At 38.7% G+C, this 15,340-nt stretch overlaps 1 protein-coding gene across 4 annotated transcripts in view; it reads left to right on the forward strand.

Annotated features, from left to right (window-relative positions):
• Nucleotides 1-15,340, forward strand: part of LOC139940433 (uncharacterized) — a 102,188-nt gene that overhangs the window by 68,185 nt on the left and 18,663 nt on the right. For 2 of the 4 annotated variants that reach the window (XM_071936674.1, XM_071936675.1), the window contains exons 1-11: nucleotides 134-286; nucleotides 3,143-3,301; nucleotides 4,478-4,631; nucleotides 5,903-6,088; nucleotides 6,633-6,790; nucleotides 7,512-7,585; nucleotides 8,978-9,187; nucleotides 10,960-11,206; nucleotides 12,219-12,406; nucleotides 13,670-13,788; nucleotides 14,668-14,893. In XM_071936674.1, coding sequence (XP_071792775.1) covers nucleotides 238-286; nucleotides 3,143-3,301; nucleotides 4,478-4,631; nucleotides 5,903-6,088; nucleotides 6,633-6,790; nucleotides 7,512-7,585; nucleotides 8,978-9,187; nucleotides 10,960-11,206; nucleotides 12,219-12,406; nucleotides 13,670-13,788; nucleotides 14,668-14,893 — 1,770 coding nt within the window. In that variant the 5' untranslated portion in view covers nucleotides 134-237. Of the gene's footprint in view, nucleotides 1-133; nucleotides 287-3,142; nucleotides 3,302-4,477; nucleotides 4,632-4,889; nucleotides 4,988-5,902; nucleotides 6,089-6,632; nucleotides 6,791-7,511; nucleotides 7,586-8,977; nucleotides 9,188-10,959; nucleotides 11,207-12,218; nucleotides 12,407-13,669; nucleotides 13,789-14,667; nucleotides 14,894-15,340 lie in introns of those variants that run through there. The other 2 variants (XM_071936676.1, XM_071936677.1) reach the window with 2 other exon arrangements.

Here is a 15,340-nt window from a genome sequence, read left to right on the forward strand (position 1 = left end):
ATCAACCATGTATTAATAATGCCTCAACCATCAAGTTGTGACTAAGAGAGCCCTTGGGAAGTCGTTCAGACCCGTCAATGGAGGGCGCCCTACAGCGCTACTTAATGTTTATGTTGGCAACTTGTCTCTGATGGAAGCGGTGTGTAGCGGAGTTTCGATCGATGGTTTTACTTCTTGTTTTTTACTTTAACCCTAAACTCTGAGTGTTTTCCTTCGTGTGGAAGTATTTACCGAAAGATGGACTCCAGTGGAGGAACAATGAATGTGTTAGATGGCTATTCTCCTGGTAGGTTGTATTACTTAGTGATAATTAATTGATCTACGGACACCTTTCCGAATTCCCTATCCCTGCTGCTGCAGCTGCAACTTTGCATGGCTGCATGCACAGATGCATGCCCCTCTCATCTTACTTAGAGTAGACAGCTGGCTGCACTGCCTGTGAATTGCCTGCATAACATGCCTCCATGCTATCTGATTGCTGGTCTTCCTCCCATGTTGCCGGCCCTATTCTCCCTTCCACATTCCCCACATGATATGTAGTTGAAGTTGTTATCGTAGCGTCATACGTTATCGACCCTCATGTGTTTTCGGTCCCCAACTTCGATTCCCGTTTACCGCGAGATTGTGCAAGCTGCACCGGTGACAGAAGCTATGCAGTTTACTCACGGTCTGTATTTTCATCAGGCTTAATCATGCTGAGAATAAAGTTTCCTGTCGTTGGTTATGCTCAAACATTTATAAAATGATTGATTTTTTGTACAAATCACTAGTGCATTGTTATGCCAACATTCAAATTAGTCAAAGAAACATCATCCAACCTCGAAAGTTCAAAACAAAATTACTAACTGCTAGATTGAGTTTCATTCTGCTTTAGTCACTAGATGGATCACGTGAGGTGGTTACTATTTGGGATTGTATGGTGTGCCAATATGGGGAAAAAATTTGCATATTTTAAGTGAAAATGACAAAAAAAAGTTTTTTTGATTAACTGCATACTGTAATAAATTCCGATAAGTGTAATAAATAAATATTAAGTCTACAGACATTAAAGAGAAAATATCATAGATTGGTTTCTAATCTCCAAAACCAAACATTACTGGTCTGAAATGGGAGAAAACGGATTGTTATGAAGTGTGAGTGCTTCAAGGGAGGTGGGGTGTTTTTCTTTCATGCCTTAATCTGATACGTACATAATGCTGTGGATTCTAATATATGAGCCATAATGCCTTAGGAAAAAATGTAATAAAATTTGTTAAGTAGTAATTGAATAATATTTTTGATTTATTTTGCACGCCATACTAGCTTCTGAATATTCAATAAAATACCAACCAATGAAAGGTGTGAAAACATATGACGTTGCTCCAATGTGTGAGTGCATAAGCACTGTTAATGGCGGACTGTCCCTCGCAACGTAAAACCAAAACTTAAAAAAATTCCAATACACCATGAAGTGTTAGTGTTATTGTTAAAAAATTGATATAGATGATTTGAAAAAAAAAAACATTCAATTTTTGATTGTGAAAAATTTTCCTGTTATCCTACTGAAAACACATGACACGTTTTTTAGACAATTATAACTTCCCTTTCACTTCAGGAATGGAGTTGATTTCCATCTTTTAAAAAATTGAGTGAGGAGGGACAGGATAATCCATTTATCAAATTCCAACGGGATTGAGAAGCTTGTTTTTTAAAGTTTGATCTCTGATGGGGAACTTGATAAAATAGTTATAGGGTCACCAAGGCAAAAGTAGCCTGGCAAGAGAGGGCTGGATGAATTTCCAAGCTCGATCTTTAGATCCAAAACTCAATAGTTGTATTGAAGAATTTGTACAATGACAACATACTACATTGTAGATCAAGGAAGGTTACAATACAACTTCTGATGAATAGATAGTAAGTAAGTACTCCTAGAACTATTTCGGTTTCGTCCGGCTATTGTCTCCCGTAACCTCATAGGTTTATATCTCTCACGCGTAAAACGATGATGGTTCAATGAATTTTGGAATCACAAATCTCTCTTCTTTTTTGTTTTAATCTCGCCAAAATTAGGCTCTAGGCCTATGTGTCCTTTGATATCTCAATGTCTGAGGGGACGACCAGAGAATCCACTCCGCAATCTCAAAATTCTTTAAAAAATTATAAATTCTTACCGTAATTCAGTCCCCAACTACTCCGTTTTACCACTACACTACAAATGCTGATTGTCCCCGAACTCTGCCAAATGCATCGCAAAGTCACGACACGTGACGAGCGTGTGCATATTTTTTTTTTTTCCCAGGACAAACGTGGAGAATTATCTGCACACGTTCGTTCTAGAATAAAAAAAAACTTGATCCGTGCTTTGTGTACAAAAACATATGGACACGCGTCTGATTCCCAGATGCGGATTCTCTGGTCGTCCCCTCGGACATTGAGATATCAAAGGACACATACAGCCTAATTTTGGTGAGATTAAAACAAAAAAGAAGAGAGATTTGTGATTCTAAAATGCATTGAACCATCATCGTTTTATGCGTGAGAGATATAAACCTATGAGGTTACGGGAGACGATAGCCGGACGAAACCGAAATAGTTCCAGGAGTAGTAAGTAAGTATTTTCCCACTGACAGTGCTAACTTTTTGTCTTACTGGCACAGGTAGATAGGGTTGATTAAACTATAAAAATGGGAAGATCATTCAAACAAACAAACAAGCAAAAAACAAACAAACAAACAAACATTTATAGTCAATGGCAGTTATAAATTAAGCTGCATGGTCGGAATTGGGTTACAAAGACAACAAGTTATGCATCTAACTGACTTTTTGACGCATACTTTTGGTCAGGCAGGGGAGGGTTTACATGATTTACCAAAAGCTACACGTCATTTTGAAGCTGCTTAGTCACAAGAAATGACTACTTCAAAGTTCAACTTCAAGAGGAGGAATAGGCCTACTAACAAACTGAACCACTTCAGGCCTGTAATTTCATGTTTATTTATTTATTTATTTTTAATAGCGGACATAACTCTTCATTTATACTATAAAAGGCAAAAGTAAAAAAAAACATTAATACAAAAAAAATCGTAGTGATGTGCCCTTTTATCATGGAAAACTTGAGCAAACTGTTTTCTTACGTTTCCCACAATTTTTATATTTTCTTCAGCCAAGGTGTTTGAGACTCGATTGATGGAAGTCCGACAGCAGGAGAAGCAGTCACTGTCTCCAGAGAGAGCTCAGATGCTTTTTGACGTCTTCGATCAGGTCCTGCCGCAGCTTGGTATCTTCAAGAAGGTCCTGGCAATGGTTCGAGATGAACTATTTGGTAAGAGATGAGGGGATAATTTTTGCTTTTCTTTTTCAGTTGATCGTTCTCATATCCATCACTCAGTGTTTTTCTGCAAGTTATTGTGAAGCTACTTTTTTGTAGTATGAGACCTACTCATTTTTATCATAGTACCATGTAACGGTTTATATGCAAGGTGCAAAAAACACTGTAAATGTTACGACTGATACTCAAGTTCACACTCTGCTAAACAGGAACACCACAGCTCGAGTGTGGTACTCTTACCCGCTTGGCCATTTGATTGTCAGGTTTTGAGGTTTGGCATAGCTTGCAACACTTCATGCGCTTGTTCTTATACATTTTTAAAGGTTATTTTGTTAGAGAATGTTACTTAAAAATAGTTGACTTTCAAGGAACACGTTGCCTTGAATCGGTCGAGTTGGTCTTTGAAAAGCGTTTGTAACCGTTTTTTATAAAATGCATATGGGTAGAAAGATGTTGTAAAAGTAGAATACAATAATCCACACAAACATGCCTCGAAATTGCGTGGTTTTCCTTTTACCTCGTCGACTAACACGTCGGCCATTTATGGGGGTCAAAATTTTGACTCCCAGAAATGGCCGACCGTGTTAGTTCTCACAGTAGAAGGAAAACCACGCAATTTCGAGGCAAACTTGTGTGGATCATTGTATTCTACTTTTAAAACATCTTTCCAACCATATGCATTATATACAAAACGGTTACAAACGCTTTTGTTTTGACCAACTCGTCCGATCGAAGGCAACATGTTCCTTTAATAAGGCCTATGGCGTTTCATGGTCTAGTGGTAGGAGCACTGTATTCAAACTCTGGTGTTTCTGATCAGCAGAGTGTGGGTTTGAGTCCAAGTCGTAATAGCTGTGTCCTTAAGGAGACAGATGTTTCCGCAAGACACTTGAAACCATTGCGCTTTGTCCTTTGGATGGGAAGTAGAGCAGTTGGTCCAGAGTGTTTTGTAAGGCAAGTAAAATAACCCATTTTGTGCCACAGCCCATTTTAAACTATTCATGGTGCTCAGTGCTCATTTAAGTCTCATAATTCAAACTTAGTCCCACATACCTTGCCGGGAATACTGTATGTTACAGCGTCAGGATTGTCACTGATTGACAGATATGCGCGCTATGTAAGAAGCCACTTTTATTATTACTATTATTGTTATTCCTTTATACCACACAGAGGCTGTCTATAGCGATCAGTACACAAGCTCCAAGGAGACCCATACATCCTACAGCACTGCAACCAATGTAGTCACCGATAAGAAGGAAGAAGACCAACGATACATTCAGAGGATTCCATTCTTCACTTTGGTCCAAAGAGTCTATGCTGAGAGGTAAAAAAAACCATCTCAATATTTTTGTTAAATTCAAACACCTCTAGCTATTGACCTTTTTCATGGTGCTCTTGAGTTTCATCCATTGATATCAATGTTACCAAACCAAGGCTGGAAGGACAAAATAGTCTGGTTCCCTATTTGCAAAGTGATTATTTTTGCATTTGTTATTGTTATGCGATACGAGGAACATGACCAAGATGGAGGCAATGATAAAGGTCCATTGGTCAACCTTGGTGCTCTAGTTGGAAACCTTGCTCTATGGAAAGACACTGCTCTACATGTAGATCTGCAAAGATCGTGGGTTCAAATCCTACTGGAGAAGTATGCATGGTTCAAAGAGTCTATGCTGAGAGGTATAAATAGAACTATAACTGATTGCAAACTGTTCACCAACCAAAAGGACCTTTGGTATAAATATAAAAAACAGTTACTGGCCTGACGCTTCGATCATAACAGAGTCTTTCTCGAAGGCTAAATGACAATGCAACTTTAACATGAACTGTGGGGTCGATTTCACAAAGACTTAGGACTATTCCTAACTTAGGACTATTCCTAGGAGATATAAAAAACGTATGGATAGTCCTAAGATAGGACGAGTAACTTGTCCTAACTAGAGATAAGACTTAAGACTAGTCTTATCTCTTTGTGAAATCCACCCCAGGTATATTTAAGTGTAACATTATACACTGTACATTTGTAAGCAATTAAGTAGAAATAGATGAATAGTTTCAAAGGGAGCTAAGATGGTTTATATAGATACTGGACACTGTTGGTAATTGTCAAAGACCAGTCTTCTCACTTGTTGTATCTCAACTTATGCACAACATAACAAACCTGTGAAAATTTGAGCTCAATTGGTTGTCGAAGTTGCGAGATAACAATGGAAGAAAAAACAACCTCCTTGTCACACGAAGTTGTGTACTTTCAGATGTTTGATTTCAAGACCTCACGCGTGAAGTCTTGAGTTCAATTTAAATATTTTACTGAGAAGTTACTTCTTTCTAAAAAATTACATTACTTCAGAGGGAGCCGTTCCTCATGATGTTTTATACTATCAACAGCTCTCCATTGCTCGTTTCCAAGTACTGTGATTTTTTATTACAATTATTTTGAGTAATTACCAATAGAGTCCAGTGCCTTTAAGGAATGAAATAAATGGACTAACCTTGGAGTGCCATAATCGTCACTTAGTCATGTTAGTGATGGATGTGAGCGCTTTCCAAGAAGCAACTATTAATTTTTCTTTAAATAAATGTTTGGATTTAAAGAAATGAGGAAGCAGCCACACTTAGAGAAGAAATTGACGTTTTAATGAAGCGTCTCTCGGACAAAACGCAGCAGCATGAAGATGCGATGTCAGTCATTTCCTCTCAGAAGGCTAAGATTGCTGAGCTCAAAGATGAGATCACAGACGCACTGCAGAAAATTGAAGATGGAGAAGTTGAGATGGAGAGGTAATTTTGGATGTCTTTGTTTGTCCATTGCGTTTTTATTATTTTGGGAGGTGTTTTCTGTATTTTTTTGCTGTATGTTTCCCTCACCCCTTGATTAATTTTTTAAATGATTGCATAAAGAAGCAAAGTTTATGTTTTCAACGATAAGGAATGAGTATGAAATTTGGGTGTAGTGTAACTACACAGAGATCATAACCGTTGTTGCTATGGTCTTGGCTGGCCTTATACCCATGTTTAATATTTCCATAGATCTGATAGATTTTCCAATGAATGTGCTTTTTTCAAATTTAAACCAGCCTTGCCCTCCTAAATATGAATTCAGGCCAAAGTAGTTATTGTCCAACTTTTATACAAGCAAATTGTTATTTTGGTTGAAGGAGTATACTATGCGTGGGATCTTAATACGTGCCACTGGGAGGGGGGGGGGGGGGAGGTTTAGTGTATAGGCTCCTTACATTTTTGGGTGGAAATTCTATTAACTTTAAACCAGGGCTCTACATGACCTATCTAATTTCATCAAAACATGTCTTTTTGTTTTCCGAAGACTTCAGCTAGAAATCGATGAGCTGCAAGAAGACACAGACAGAGAGAGAGAAAACTTAGAATTCCAAAGACGCAAACTCCAAGAAAGAGTAGCAGCCCTGGAGAAGGAGACAGAGTTTCTGACGCAGTACAAGAAAGGATATGATGCACTACAGGATGGTGAGTTTGTGGCGTGTCTTGGCCGAGCGGATAAGAGCACTGGACTCGAGCTCTGATGTTTTTGTTTATCAGAGTTTAAGTCCTGGTCATGACACTTGTGTCCTTAAGCGAGACACTTCACCATCATTGCTGCGTCCTACGGATGGTACATAAAGCTGTTGGTCCCGTGTGTTGTGTAATGCATGAGAAAGTACCCAGTGCTCTTATTGTAAAGAGAAGGGGGGGGGGAGACGAGCGTTACATATGAAGCTACCACTATTAGATTTTCGAGGAGAGGTTTGTGGTAGCACCATGCATATCTATTGACCCAATCAGGCCATTTGCTACACATGTACATGTAGATACGCGTAGATTTGATTGATGTCTGGCACAATGTATTGTTCGATCACAGGTGAGTTTTCAATTGGAATTCTTCAAACTACATCCAGTGTTGCTTAAATGCATGCCACTTAGGGGGAAGCCCCTTTCTCACTAGTCTATTTGCCGGGGGCATGCCACAGGGAGTAACGGCCAGCCCTTTCAAACTTTAAAAGCTTTGCAATGCAAGGGGTCTGTCATGTAGTGAGTAGTAACACTAGACTTCCTTTGGAGTGTCAACTATAAATTTTTGTGACAGATTTGTAAGAGAATCTACTCGGTGCAACCTTAAACTCTGTTTTGTTAATTAAGATTAAATAAGATTTTGTCTATTTAGTTATTTTGTTTATTTATTTGTATTCAGCTTTCAATCTGAAGATTGAAGAGGACAAATACACTTCAAGGAAATCAAAGAGATCTGTCTTCGCAAACAAAAAGGTAAACAAAATTGTTACGTTTGTCAGAAGTATTTTTAATTTCTATTTCTAAGAAACTGTATCTGTGTTATGCATGACATTGCAAATTTTAAAATAACATAAGGACCTCAAGTAGAAATGTTTTTGTTTTAATGTTGTGTGTTGTTGCCAAACGGTCCGTCGCAGTAGACTCGAGCTCTTGTGTTTCTGATTATCAGAGTGTACAGAGACTTTAAAAACACTGGACACTGTTGGTAATTGTCAAAGACCAGTCTTCTCACTTGGTGTGTCTCAACATAATTATGCATAAAATAACAAACCTGTGAAAATTTGAGCTTGATTGGTCGTCGGAGTTGTGAGATAACTATGAAAGAAAAAAAACACTCTTGTCACACGAAGTTGTGTGCTTTCAGATGCTTGGTTTCGAGACCTCAAATTCTAAACTTGAGGTCTCAAAATCAAATTCATGAAAAATGAATTCTTTCTCGAAAACTACGTCACTTCAGAGGGAGCCGTTTCTCACAATGTTTTATACTATCAACCTCTCCGCATTACATGTTACCAAGTAAGGTTTTATGCTGATCATTATTTTGAGTAATTACCAAAAGTGTCCACTGCCTTTAATTGCTTTGTACTGGAATTGGTAGTGAATGTAAACAAGACAGAAAATTTTGGAAAAGTGTGGGTCACCCCCAATGTTTCTGTTTCACAAAGCAAACACCCTTGTTTACATGTCCCAATTTCAAAGAATGCTTAAGTGCAAAAAGTAGCTAAGCACAACAAAGTTATGCTAACCAGAATATGGTTACCAGTCAAAATATCAGGATCATTTTTGCATAGCAGAAATTTTCTATGCAATATTTTCTTAGATATTAAATTTGCATCAGGGATAAAGAATACTCATTTTGGTACACCCATAAACACCGATGTGTGTTAGCACTGTATACTCAGTACTTTCCCGGGTTCTGGGAAAAAAATCCTAGGCAATAATTACTCAGGTGGGATTCAAACCCAATACCCTTGCATATCTAGAGCAGGGGTTTTACGATAGCTTTCCCGATAGCTAGAGGCAGTTTTAATCCTATATTTTAGCAGCAGTTACTGCAATGATGTTAAATTTTCTTCCTAAGCACCTCTGTGATACCGGGTCCTGCCGTTGATTTCACCAAACTCTTCCTAACTTAGGACTCATCTTAGGACTTAGGACGGGTTCAGTTCCATATCCAGATAAGTAGGACGCATTGAACCCATCCTAAGTTGGGACGGGTTACTCGTCCTAACTCGAGTTAGGATTAATCCTAGCGTTTCGTGAAATCGGCTGCTGGTACCTCAGGCTTGCAAGCTACTGTGATTTAGTTCACTTCATTATACCATGAATACATAATAATAAAATAATTCCTTGTTTTGTCTACAGAACCACCTCCTGACCAACTTCGAGTCGGCCAAGAAGATCGAGACGCAGCTCCTTGAGGTCCAGAATCAAACCATCGAGGAGTTTGAGTCCTTCATGGAGGCTCACAAGGCGGAGCTCCAACAAAAGGTCTTCAGGGACACCAACGAGGGAAGTCTGATGGAGAGCGATTACGACGAGGAGGAGATGGAGCTGGAGAGGTTGGACACTGAGGTGAGGGGTGCTGAAGCAATTTGGGTCTGGTTACTTGACTTCTGCCGTAGCATTGTCTACAATAGACATAGAGGGGTGCTGAATAAGGTTTACAATACGCTGAGGTGAGGGGTGCTGAAGCAATTTTGAAACCTAGCATGGTGGTAGTAATAATATTAATGGCCACTTGTAACCGTGCCATGTCTGTCAACTTGACACTCCTGGTGCAGGTTATGATGTTGTAACTGCAGTACAGTCTTGGTACAAATCAAAAAGATGTGAATTAGTTATCCAAACAGAGTTAGCATTGACACAAAAGAAGAGTTTTTAGTTGTGATTTGAAGTTGGTGAGGAAGCTTTCCTGCCGAAGGCTAGGCGGGAGCGGGTTCCAATGGTGTTGCCCTGAAACAGAAAAGAGTTGGTGTCCCAAAGAACATTGCGCGCATGAAATCAGCCAGAGCCTGGTTTTGTATATAACTAAGGGAGGTTTGCATGAACCCCATGTGAGTATCTCTTTTTGAGTAGTGTCGGTTCTGAAAAGAACCGGTGGTTGACGACTCAACGTTTCAGTCCAGGAGAAATGAAGATGATTAATTCTCCTGAAGATCGGAGCATACTGATTAAAATAGAAAATCTATTGCAGCAATTGGAAAGTTGAAGCTTACATGTTGGCATAGTGTTCTTTATTCTTGCTTTCTGCATTACCTCTAGAACCCAGTTTTGAATACTGCAGGGGCACTTTGCGAATTTCTCAGTCCTTACCTGATTGCTTGTATTTTTCCCCGGAATAATTATCTGGGATTTTCCTCCCACATCTAAAACTGAAACCTCCTCCATCATCTTATCGTCATGAGGTTATTGGCTATTATAGTGATTTAGTTCTCTTTCCTAGAACCTTTGTGTTTTAAATAAATACTTTAAGTATTTTGTTTTAAAACCCTTTGTACTAATGAATCTGATGTTGTGCAAATTCTTTAGATGGACTTGCCAGTTTGTGCTATGGAAAAATTTCACAATATATAATTAATCCCGATTCAATTCAAACTGAAGTTTGCCCTTTCATTAAATAAGTTAAGCTAATTTACGTTAAAGTTTGTAACTTTGTGTTTCTTTTGATAGGCATTATTTATACCATGCCACTATTGCAATTGCCAATCTCCTTCATTCTTTTTTTAAATTTTATGGTGGTTTAATGTTTTGTATATATTTTCCTTTGATGTATGTAATCCTGATGTTTTTTACCTTGGAAATTCAATTGTAGTTTAGCCTTTGGCTACAAATATTTGAACAAAATACATTGAATTGGATTGAATTGAGTTGAATAAGTAATTTTATTATATATGATTTGAGGCATTGCATGGTGAGGTATCAATGTATATTTGGTTTGCGGTAACGCCATGTGTGTATCTACTTGCCAGGTAGAGTTGTTCTTAGGGAACTGTCTTGCAGTCTCCTGACGATGACTAGAGCAAGCTAGTCGAAACGTTGAGACCAATTCAGAACTGACTCCGCGGCAGTACAGTTAATTACAATCCTGTAAGCTAAAGTAGTAGTCCAGTCTAATTTCTATACCATCCGCCCTGGTAATAGTTAAAAAGCAGGACAGTTCTTTTCAGAACTGAGAAGACTCCCGAACCTCCGTTTATCTACTCCGCGACAGTAGAATAAAGCAAGACAGTTCCCTAAGAACAACTCTACCTGGCAAGTAGATACACACATGGTGTTACCGCAAACCAAGTATACATTAATTTTATTATCAACTCTTTTATCACAAGTATATCTTTCTATTGCAGTTGACTACGGCCCAGGACCACTTCCAGCAAACCATCACCTCCCTGAACATAGAGCTGGATATGATCCGACAGCACAAGGATGCCATCGAGCAGCAGATGGAGCACATCGAGAGGCCTAGGACGAACGGCAAGACGCCCAGCCGCGCCCGTAGTGTCGCCTTCAAGGAGCCTAGTATCGCAGGTGGGAGCTCCTTAGAAGGAGGGTACTCATATGGGGAGGAGAAGGTTTCCAGCGCAACTGGAAAAGGTATGTTTTAAAAATAAAGTTGTAGGTTCAGTCATGGTTAAAGGGGACAAGTTGCCTTGGATTCGGTTGAGTTGGTCGATGAAATGAGTTTAAAACCGTGGAAAAATGTTTTTAAAATTAGATAATAATATCCATACAAATAAGCCGCGGTTAAGTCAAAGTTGCAGGGTTTTCCTTATACGTCATGAATTAAAATGGCCCGACGATTGGTGGAATTAAGTTTTTGACTCCATATCATGGCCGACCGTATTAGTTCGCAAAGTAAAAGGAAAACCATGCAATTTCTAGGCATATTTGTGTGGATCGTTTTATTCTACTTCAAAAAAATCTTTCCCACTACATGTACATTGTACTTCGTTTTTATAACAAATGGTTCCAAAGGCTGAACCAACTCAACCAATTCAAGGCAACGTGTCTCTTTAAACTCTTTCAGGAGAGGTGATGGTTTCTGAAAAGAATGATGAAGCGACCAACAGAACTAACACTTCTCCTCAACAAGTTTTTATACATGGTTGAACTCACAATTATACTTTGATCCACACTGTGCAAAGTTTTAAACATCGCTTAAGTTATATGTCTTTTGAGACCCTGCGGCTAAGACAATGGATTGTAAATGTGTGCTGACAGTGTGCCTCTCTGATGGGCTAAAATGAAACAGAATGACGACAACGAACCTGAATGAGAGCAATGAAGTCATGTGTGCAGAACACGCAGGAAGACGAATCAAATACAATAGATAAAACAAAATCCTGTATTGGAAACCCTAGAAAAGGCACTCTATAAATGCCAGCTTCATATTATTATTATTATTATATGGAAAGGTTTACGGTAACACCATGTAATGAGTATCTGTTAATGATTTTGGGTGGTTCTGAAAAGAACCGTTGGTTTCAACTCGACGTTTTGATCATGACCGTCTGACCGTCTTTGTGAGAAATTATTTTTATTATTTAAAAAAAATTATTTATTGAAAAAAATAAATGGCTGAAGAAACGTCCTCTATATTTTCCAGACTCTGATATCTCAGGAGTGGCTGATAATTTTGATAATATTGACCTCCTGAGTAGTGAAATGGACCCCTTCGTACCCCAGGAATCCATCCTGAGCAAGTACAGCGTGATGATCTACACCTCCACTAACCACAAGAAGACGTGGCACGAACTGAAAGACGCCAAATTCTGCACCAGTTGTGGAGAAAAGGTTAGGAAGTAATAATAGTAGTTAAAATCAGAATGGTTTATTGGGCCAATGATTAAAAACAATCACAGGAATTTGAAGTATTGGTTTCACATTATAACTCCCATTACACATCAGAAATTGTAACTCTTCGACATTGTTCAAAAAATATCTCAAAACTCACTTGTATCCGATGTAATTTGTTGTATTTATAGTTCCGTTGGTTTTGCTCTTCTCAGCGCTTTGATCTTGATGTAAACAAAAAAAGCACTTTATAAATAATATTTAGTTATATACATGTATGTATAATATGTATGTATATGTACAATGTATGTATGTATGTATGTATGAATCCCTGAATACAAAACAATAAATATACAACCTTTACACACAATCAGTACAATAAAAACATACCTTAAAACAAAAATTATTTTGTACAGGTAAAATTCCAATGAAACCTCACATGGCCGGTGACTTCTATTACTTTGGTAAAACAAAAATTAAAAAAATTGTATAGCGCTGGTACAGACAACTATTCACTGAACAGAAACCTCGAGGGAGTCTAATGATTATTTTGCCTGACTGAAAAATGTTATGATGTGATCGAAAAGAAGCAGTGTCGGGTTGTGTTCTATTAGAGTGATTGGCAAAAATTGTTCAACAGGTTGGGGGCTGGACTATCAAAGGTTGATGTAGGCTTCTTACATAAACATAACGTTTTTATTGTGTTCATTTTTTGAACGATTTCGGTACTTTTTGTAACACAAAACACAGTGTCCAAATATTTACATTCATGATGGTCGAAAGCTTCCCTTAAAATATTACTAGTTTTTGAGAAATAAGTAAAACAATGTCATGAAAATGCTTTTTACATGCTAAAATAATGTCTGTCTCCTGAGACGAAGATTATTTTTGTGACTTGTTTTACTCATTTCTCAAAAATGAAGCACCTCAGCAAGTATTATTCTACCATCATTATCTTCAAACTCTGTGAGTTTGTTTTCAACCTGTGAACATTGTGTTTTGTGTCTTTCAAAAAAGTACTTGCAGCCGATTTCACGAAACGCTAGGATTAATCCCAGTTTGAGTTAGGACGAGTTACCCGTCATAACTTAGGATGGGTTTGATGCGTCCTACGTATTTGGATACGGAACTGAACTCATCCTAAGTCTTAAGATTAATCCTAAGTTAGGAAAAGTTAGGTGAAACAACGGCAGGACCCTTTGAGACTGGTGACTAAACTATTAATATTAGATGATGTCTTTTCTTTCTCCTTCATGTCCTTAGACTGTTCTATGTCCGCACAAAGTGAACGGTGAGAAGATTGTCAATCTACCACACAACTGCTCCCACATCAAGCTGTCCAGACCAGGGGTACGGATACCGGTACGAAGGGGGGACAAATCGTAAGTAATCTCAGAAAAAATTACCTGAACTTGGATTAATGTTTTGTCTTGATCTCATTTGAGGAGGGGGGGAGGGGGGGTTCAAGAAAACTGAGTTGGGTTCCCTCCCCCCCCTACACTCCTGCACCCAATTCCATAGAACTGCTTAAGCACAAACAGTAACTAAGCACAATAAAATTATGCTCACCAGAAAAAAGTTACCAGCCAAAATACAATGTCACTTGTACAACCTGGAATTGTTATCTTGTTTATTTGTGCGACTAACAGAAACAAAATTAAGCAATGCTCTCTGCTTAAACAGCTCTATGAATTTGGCACTGGTCATGCTGCTGTCAATAATTTCAGTAGAGTTTATAGCTATTTTCAAATCTCTGTGAATGAAGGACTTGACTATATAAGTGAAAAAACAGATGTTGAAGAGATTTGAAGTGTTTTGGGGATGATAGGTTTGATATTCAGGTAAACTTTACCCTACATTCAAAATGTTTCTCTTTGTCTTCAAGTCACTCATCCGCCAAACTCCATGCTGACTCTTTGGAATGCTACGTCCCAACTCGCACTACCCATTCATCATCTACCAAATAATTTATCCGACCCAATAACTAGTAAGCAAGCTGGGGAGATGTCCTTGTCTTCATCGGCTCCAAAGCTCTGGAATGACTTGCCACAACATCTCAGGAACTCCGTCTCCATTTCTCAGTTCAGAAAGAACTTAAAAACTTACCTCTTCAACCATATGCGCTTTTTATCGTTGGGAAGGCGCTTTAGCAATTTCCTCGTTATTGTTATTTTTATTATTACCCAAGTACCAACTCCTCATTCTCCTTTCAACTTGACACATTTTCCTAAATTTTGTCCCTCCTCATTTTGTACCTCCAGGGGACTTAAACCTCATCCACCGCCCAAGCTAAAACTGATGGCCTCCACGTTGACGGAGTCTGCCGATCTCCCTGCTTCCGATCCCGTCGATAAACGCATCCGTAGTCGATACTCCGTCCTAGACAAAGACAAAGAGGAGCACATCTTCCATGGGGATTCCGTCACTCCTGGGTTGGCTGACAGTGCGCCTCCCTCAAGGGCTGAGAAGGGCCATCAGGAACAACAGGTCAGGAAACTAAGTCTTCATTGATAGTATAAAGCCTCCACTGGGGCATTTGTACTTATTTAAAGGCAGGGTGTACATTTGTAATGAATCAATGTTGGGACTTGCAAAAGTCCATTTTAGTTGTTAAGTGACGTCACGTAGCCCTTGGGTGCCGCCATGTTTAGCTCATGTTTACATGTCGGTAACACAGAATGTTGTTTAGCTCATAATGAATGCTCTGAAGTTCAGAATTACAAGTATTTTTACACTGGCAGCTGATTGCGCCGTAGCACCTTTAGCGCGGTAAACCATTAGCAATAAGGCGCTTCATAATTGAGTCATAATTCAAAACTTAGTTCTGCTTTTCCTGTTGAAAAATTGAAACAAAATTATGCTTTAGTCTGCCGGGGTGATCAAGCCCTTTATCAGAACTCAATTCATCAATTCCAACATTCATTTTCAACTTTC

Source organism: Asterias amurensis, chromosome 8 (genome assembly GCF_032118995.1).
Source record: "Asterias amurensis chromosome 8, ASM3211899v1".
NCBI lineage: Eukaryota > Metazoa > Echinodermata > Asteroidea > Forcipulatida > Asteriidae > Asterias > Asterias amurensis.